Below are 8,001 nucleotides of genomic sequence, written 5' to 3'. Positions count from 1 at the left end.
AAACCTTCTCTTTGGGCACCATCTTTACTTCCCAAATTTCTCTTTTGTCTTTATCCAATGCTGAGGCCCAGAAAGGCCAGGATAATTTTCCCTTAGAGAAGGAAACAGCCCTTGAAAGAAGTTGCAATACAGTCTAAAGTTGCTGAGTTGTTGATAGGGCTTCAGTTAGAACCCTGGGTACTGTCGTGAGGGCTGATGGTTGCCCTTTGTGTGGGTTGTAGCCTGGAGAAGCACACTCAGAGCAGAACAGAGAGCCTGTAGTACTTGTCACTCACCCAGCTGCTTGATGCCTTCCTTGTCCTCAATGAGAAGCTGGACCCTGGGGATGTCAATGTGTAGTCGTGGGCCCTGGGGTGGCCCCTTCACAGGGGTGTCAAAGCTTCGGTTGTTCTTGCTGTGGGAAGAAGGGCTAGAGGTGGGTGACTCAGCAGCCATAGGGGTTGTTTTTTTTGTTTTTTGTTTTTTGTTTTTTTGCAAAACAATGGAATCTTAGAAGCCTGTCCCATGTGGGTGGGCGGGTGGGGGTGGGGAGGTAAAGTGAGGGGAGGAAAGAGGAAACAGCTATGTGATACTTACCTTATCAACATTTCTGCCAAACTCTTTGCATCTGTAAAACAGCAGAGAGAGGGGCTAGGTGAGAATGAAGTCTGAGTAGGATGAGAGTGGGAAGAGGCAGGGGAACAAGGTGGGAGAATTCCCTAAATTGGGGCCAAGGCTGGTATCCTGAGAAGAAGAGGGAGAAATGTAAGGATTCTAAAACAGTCCAAAACATGATAAGGTCTCACTGCTCCCAATTCGGGATTTGACTCAGGTCTATTTTCCTTTCCTTTCTAGATTTTTATTTAATAGGAAGGTCCTTCCCAAAGGAGAGTACGTAAAAGCTCCATTTGCTTCCTGAATTCACTCTAATTAAACAAGACACCATGGACACCAATGGCAGGTCTGTCTTTAGTTATCTATTGGGGAAAGGAGAGAGTGGAGGATGTAGTAGAGGTGGTCCAGGGAGCCCCAGATGACTATTAACCAAGAAGCTTCACTTCCTCCTCTAGGGTATCTATCCCCCAAATATTCATGGATGGATTTGGGGGTCCTGCTTTGTTTCAGAAGGACCTTGAATAAGATCGGGACTCTCAGGTTAGGAATTGGCAAGACAGGAAAAGCAAAGGTCCTGGTTAATCTATTAGACCCCTGATAACTGAGAATGATCTGTCAGAGTGAATCTAGCTGCATGCATGCATCCGAGCCTTCAAATACACCCATTTATCCATTAATCATGGATCATCCACCTATTAATCCACACATCCAACTATCCACCCACTCATCTACCCATCCAGCCAACTGTTCATCATCCACCTATTCAATCATCAACCCATCCAACTATCTCTCCAGCCATTCATGCAATTATTCATTCATCTATTCAACCATTCATCTAATCATCCATTCATTCATTTAAATATCTAACCATCTCTCCATCTTATCATCCATCTATCCATCCAAATATCCATTGATGCATCCATTTAATCATCAGTCTATCCAACTATCCATTCATTCAGCTAACCATCCATCCCTCTCTCCATCCCTCCATTCGTACAATCATTTATCCATCTAACCATCTGTACATCCAACCTTTTATTCAACCATCCATCCAACCATCCTTCCATCTATATATCCTTCCACCCAACTATCCAACCAGTCATCCATCAAAGCAACCATCTAATCACTCATCCATCCAATCATCCATCCATTCATCTATTCGTCCATCTATCCAGCAGCCATCCAACCATCCTTTGAAACATCCATTTATCCATTCCTCCAACTCCTAAACAGCGTAGGCAGTGCTAATCATTCTCTTCTGTGCTACCGAGCCTGGCTTCTCACATTAGACCGTGAACTCTATAACAGTTCCTTGAAACCCTTCTTTATTCATCTTTTTACCTCCAATGTCTGGCAGTATCCACAATATAGCGGATGCTAATAAATGTTTTCCAAATGAGTGAATAAACATTAAGTAACTAGTAGGTGCCACACACTCTAGACCCATGCCCAGACTACAGTATTAGGTGTTGGGATAGGGGATGACATTAAAAATATTTGACAATGATGTGGCATGGAAACTGCCCAGTCAGAACTGAGTAAGGTCCTAGAGAACACCTGTAGGTCTACTCTTTAGTAGCCAGATCCTGGAAAAGTCACAGGGTTCCTGTGTGAGAGAATAGCACATCCAGGGTGAGGAGAGCAGCATCCGCTTACCAATCAACATGGAAATGTTTATATCTTATAACAAGCTATATAGTTCTACCAATGTGAACTTCTAAAAGTCAGCCTTGGTTAGAGCAGGCACAAAGTCCTGGGGAAGAAGCAGTGAACACTAAGGAGGTTTTAGAAGGTTGGAAGGGCAGCTATCCTTTCAAAGGGACACGGGCACTCTGTCTTGTCCAGATGGTGCTGTGAGCCAGTGGAAAGTGGCCAGTGGGGCTAAGGGTCAAGATTCCACCTGGGAAGCCCACAGGAAACTCCCCCACCTCTGAGTCGCTTCAGCCTCTTCTCCTTCCTCTTCTTGCGCACGATGAAGAGCAGTGCCACCCCCAGTGTGGCCAGGATGACGGGGCAGCCAATGGTGAACAGCTTCTTCACATCATCTCCCTCACCTTGAGCAGACTTAATGGGAGGGATGGTGCCTAATGGGGGTGAAGAAGGGAGTCAGATGTCCCTTATAAGTTGGGTGCTATGCAGATTCCCATGGGCGAGGGAGCCCATTGATCTTTCTTGCTGCCCTTGGTCTCAGTCTGACCTTCATGTCATGGTGTAGAGCTCCTCCCCTCCCCTCCGCTTCCTGCAAATTCTGGTCCCATTAGGACAACTATGAACAGTTGTGTAGTCTTTACACTACATTATGAAATTAACGACTCCCTGGATCTGTTTTAGAATTATCCTGAAGTCTCTCAGAGATAGTCTCTTGCCTGTTGGAGTTCAGTGTTCATTTCTGGAGGGTGGATGACAGTCTGAGATTCCTACACCCTGCTGGTAAGGTGGAGTTGGGGTTGGGGGAGATGGTGAGAATCTTAGTAGAGAGAAGTCAGGGCAGTGGGATCCTGGATTCTCTTCCCTAGATGGGGACGAAAGCCACTAAATACCCTGCATTCTCTCCCTGCTCCCTCTCTCCATGGGCAATATCTGCTAGCCTTGAGTGCCTGCAAAGAGACAATGATACATTATTCTGCTGACACAGCCCTCTGCCAAGCCCTGATTGTTGCCTGTTTCAAAGCCTCACCTAAGAGTCATCTCCTTCATGAAGCCTTCCCTGTTTGAGCCCATTCCATTCTGATACCACTTTATTGTTTCATTAACACATAGGTAGACTTAATTTAGCTTGTGACAACTGATCCCTGTGAATGGAGCCTTCTATGCACCATTAATGTATGTGTGTGTGCATGTGTGTCAGTGTATGTGTGCATGTCTTCGTGTATGCATACACGTTTATGAATGTGTGTGCATGCCTGTGTGTGAGGTGTTCCCATGTACTAGACACCAGTTAGTGCTCACCAAGTATCCATGTGTTCATCTATCTTTCCAAGACTTCCTGGCAGTTAGATTAGAATTATGTGACCAGTGTGTGGACACATAGGACAACAGAGTGTGAATAAAAGTCATGAGTATCAACTCCTGGCCAAAGCAGTTAAGAACTGGTGTGCCTTTTCTCTCTCTTTTTGCTGACCTTAGAAGCTACATGTTCAAGATAACAGCGCTAAAAGATGGTGGCCACTCAACGCTCCTGAGACTTTATGAGAGCAAGAAACCAATCTTCACTGGGTTTAGCCACGGAGCTTTTCATGTTTCTCTGTTATTGCAGCACAGGCTCTCCCATGCCGGCTAATACACCATACTAACAGAGGGTTCTCGGAGGGCAGGACATCAGCTGCATCCCTCCCTCCCTCTCCATCTCTCTGAGCCATGGAGAGCAAGGCTCGCACCTTCAAAGACCCTCCATCCTTAGTGTTACTGACCTGTTTGTCCGCATGTCAATCTGTATTGGTAACTGGTGCATCTGTCCACTTAACCTGCCTACCAATCGGTTGCTCCTTTTACCTATTTATCCACCTGTCAGCCTTTCTCCTGACTGTAGTGCTGCTGATTTTTCCATTTGTTCATCTTCCTCTTTATGTATTTGCCTTTCTGCCAGCTTCCCTGGCAAAACCTTGCTCCAGCCTCTGTGCTGCCCAATTCTACTCTTTCCGACTTACTGCCATCGTAGTCCAGGGTGGCGAACTGGGCTGTCTCGTTGCCACAGCCAGCACTGTTGCAAGCCCTCATGCGCAGCTCGTACCACGTGGCCTCTCGTAGTTCAGTCAGAAACACCTCCCCAGAGGTGTTGGCCCGCAGGCCCTGCCAGGCCCAGGTGCCCTTGGGCCGGTACTCCAGTCTGATGGCTGTGATAGGACAGCCCCCATTGTTCCAGCCCTGCAGGTTAAGCCGAGCATGTGTGGAGTTGATGTGGGTGAAGAGGTGCTGGTCTTTGCCGAAGGAGGGCTCTGGTGGGGCCAGAGGGAGAGAGAGAGAAGTTAGAGACTAAGAGGGAAGGAAGGTGCATTCTTCTGGGCTGGAAAAATTTCCCCTAGGGGCTGCTGGGACTGCAGGGGCTCCAGGGGATCAGTGGCTACCACAGATGAGAATAGGGATGCCCCAGGGAACAGGCAGAAGAGAGGAGGGAAGGACCTGGAGAGAAGGCCTCAGCAAAGGAGGGAGAGAGATGCAGGAAGAAGGAAGAGAGTGATTTTCATCTGCCACCCCCAGCAAGGAAGTGGGACCAGTTTTTCCCACTGTGATTCGTTTAGATGCTGCAGTGATGGGAACTAGGTTGAGTCTCTCCCTTCAGCCTCCCTGCTTCCCTGTGTTCTCTTCCCCTATCCCAGCCATCTTCCACTCCTCGTCCTGGGCTTCTTTCCCCCCACTCTTCTTTCCTGGGCCCATCTCTCCCACCCCTGTCACTGGGCCTCACCCCGCCCATGGGTCTTGGCCTCGATGATCTCGCTGATACGTCCGGAGCCCACACTGTTCTTGGCTGCCAGCTTCACCTTGTACCATGTGCCACACTTGAGGCTGTCCAGCTTGAAGGCCCGCTCGCTTGAGCTGATGAATACATCTTTCCATTCCTCACTGTTGTCCACCGAGTACTGCAGCACAAAGCCTGCCCGGGAGGTTTGCATGGCTCAGGTGGGTCGGGGAGAGACCTGGGGTGCCTGACAGGCACCACGGGGGCTGGGCTCAGGTAGCGGGCAGAGTGGGGCCTTTGGTCATTGGGAGGGACAGATGCACTTTAGAGACAAAACCGGAAGGACCTTGGGTGAATTTTACTGTTCTCTCTCTTCAGCTGTTGTGTTAGGGTTTAGAAGCCAATGTGGGGAGCGGAGCAGGAAACCAGGGTTGTGAGGCTTAAGAGGGATCCTGTTTAGACCTCAGTGCTCCACGTGCAGTCCTATGACAGCAGCATGGCATCACCTGGGTGCCTGTCAGACATGCAAATTCTCGACCCCCACCCCATCCCTCCTGAATTAGAATCTTCTTACAAGATTTCTTGGTGACTCATGTGCATGTTCAAGTTTGAGAAGAACTCCATCTAGTAGTTTGTCCACTTTTACAGATTTAGAAACTGAGGCCCAGAGAAGAAAACAATCTCTTTGGGTTCGCACAGCTCACTAGTGGCAATGGGGTGGGCGTTCCAAAGCCCAGGCGCCTAGGCCGCTGTACTTTTCATGGCCCTTGGGTAACGTCCTTGTGGTCTGAATCACCCCCCTATCACTTCCTGGGAATAAGTGGTGGGAGTGGGTAAAAACCCTTCCTCTGCCTCTGGGCCCAGAATTCCTTCCCCTGTCTCCCCCTCCTCATCCAGACCCCTCTCACCTCGGATGGAGCTGCCCCCATTGTCACCTGGAATCCAGGTCAGGGTGATGGACGAAGCAGAGGTTTTGGAGACAGTGAGGCGGGGCTGGTCCGGGGGAACTGTGAGGGGAAAGCCGCCAGCCCTCACCAAAAGGGTTGTCTTCTGATGGGAGGTATGGGGGTACCCCAGTGGGAAGGAGGGCAAGGGACAGGCTTTCCCACCTTCTAGGTGCTCCCCTCACGCCTGGTCATTCTCCCCACTCCTCCTGCCTCCTCTTCCATTTGATACCTCTGATCCACTGAGGGCCAGTCTCCCTGTTGGTTGGTCGTCGTCTTCCATTCAACAACTTTCTCTCTCACGATAGAATTTCTACCTCTTCCTCCTCCCTGCCCCCACCTGAGCCAGACCTGCCTCGCAGGGTCTCACCTTGCACAAGAAGGTTGACGATGATGGTGTCGAAGCCCCCCGTGTTGGTGGCCGTGCAGGTGTAGTAGCCCGAATCCTCAGCCTTCACAGCACGCAGCAGCAGTGTGCCGTTGGTATGGATGAGCCGGTGCCCATCCATGGACACGGGGATGGCCGAGTCTTCACTGTGGGGAGTATGGGTTATGGCAAACAGCCCCTCACTTGGAGCCTCCCCCATATGTGTAGGAAAATATTGCTGGGAGCAGAAGGAGGCTTGCTAGGGGACCTTGGATTATTGGGTCTTAGGGTTTCTTGGCAGGTATCCAGTAATCTTAGCCTTGTGACCATGGAAAGGAGATCCTGAACTCCCAACAGAGGAGAGTCAGGGAGGCCAGGCCTACTTGTGAGAGTGATTGCTGTGTACCCAAGAAGGCCTCCACGGTGTTGGAGGTGACCGCCTCAGCTAGAAGCAGGGACACCCCATTCTCTTCATAGATCTTCTACTATGCTCCTCTTTAGGGTCTCTCCTCCCTCCAGGGTCCTGCACACACCTGTCCTTGGTCCACTTCACAGCAGGGGCTGGATCTCCCACTGAATTGCAAGGCAGCCGGACATCTTTCATCCAGGGTGTTGTCACTGTGCCCCCAAAGGAGATAATCTTTGCTGGAGCTACAAGGAAGAGAGGATGAGGGCCACTGCACTTCTATACCCAACAGCGCCCTGGCCTCCCTTTCTCAGAGTTCCCCAAATTTCACATTAAGTCCTTCCTCTTCTACCTGACCTCTACCTTGGGCTTGAGGTGAGGGATGGGTGCAGGGAATTTCAGCTGAGAGTCCTTGATTCAACAAAGCATTTATAAAATACCTCTTATGAGTCAGCTATCACCTGAGACTCAGAGGATTCACAAAATGACTAAGATTTATTCCCTGTCCTTAAGTTGCTCACTGTCCAAGAGGGAAACAGATATTTAAAAATATCATTACAGGGTGAAAAATACTATGGCAATAGTAGGTACAGATTCTCATGGGAGCACAAAGAAGGTGGTGTGAACTCTGCTGGTTTGTTGGTGGTGGAGGTTATGACCAGGGGAGGCTTCTAGAATTGGAAGATGTGACTTGAGTCTTGAAGGCTAAGAAGGAATTCAATATGCAGAGAAGAAAAAAAGTGTGCCAGGAAGAGGGAACAGCACTGAGCAGAGGCATGGAGGCCTGAATCACATGGCAAGTATGAGAGTCTGCAATACTCAGGGTGACCAAAGCCCAGGTGAGTGAAGGGGAACAGGCGAGAGCAGAGGTTGGAGGGGTGAGCTGGAGTAGAAACATGGTGGCTCTGCCGGCAGAACAATGAGGCTGGACTTCCTCTTGAGGTCATGAGGAGCCACTAGAGGCTTCTAAGTAAGTAGCGACATGTTCAAAGTCGAGTTTTAGATAAACCCCTGGCTGCTTGCAGAGGATGGTTTGGCGGGGTTGGTCCTGAAGGATATACATAGACCAGAGACAAATGGTGGCCAGAGTGCAGGTTGGAGGTGATGTATGGCTGTAGGGATGAGATGAGGTGCTCAGGATAAGAAGTGCCAGGACTCGGGGTCTGACTTGTTTTGGGGGAAGAGATAGAAAGGGAGGTGAGGATGACTGCTAGGATTCCAGCTGGGCCAACTAGGTGGGTGATAGTGTCCTCACAGAGACAAGGCACGTGGGAGGAAGAGTGGGTAGGCAGGA

General features: G+C 49.7%; 1 protein-coding gene across 1 annotated transcript in view; it reads right to left on the bottom strand.

The window, feature by feature from the left end:
- Positions 1–8,001, bottom strand: part of DSCAML1 (DS cell adhesion molecule like 1) — a 327,482-nt gene that overhangs the window by 3,839 nt on the left and 315,642 nt on the right. The window contains 9 exon segments of the mRNA XM_006912769.1: positions 213–222; positions 265–394; positions 577–607; positions 2,523–2,678; positions 4,242–4,529; positions 4,997–5,185; positions 5,899–5,997; positions 6,305–6,468; positions 6,835–6,952. Of these exon segments, the coding sequence (XP_006912831.1) occupies positions 213–222; positions 265–394; positions 577–607; positions 2,523–2,678; positions 4,242–4,529; positions 4,997–5,185; positions 5,899–5,997; positions 6,305–6,468; positions 6,835–6,952 (1,185 nt within the window).

Source organism: Pteropus alecto, unplaced genomic scaffold (assembly GCF_000325575.1).
Source record: "Pteropus alecto unplaced genomic scaffold, ASM32557v1 scaffold224, whole genome shotgun sequence".
Classification (NCBI taxonomy): Eukaryota; Metazoa; Chordata; class Mammalia; order Chiroptera; family Pteropodidae; genus Pteropus; species Pteropus alecto.
The sequence above is the reverse complement of the archived record's forward strand: the minus strand, read 5'-3'. Positions and strand labels throughout refer to the sequence as shown.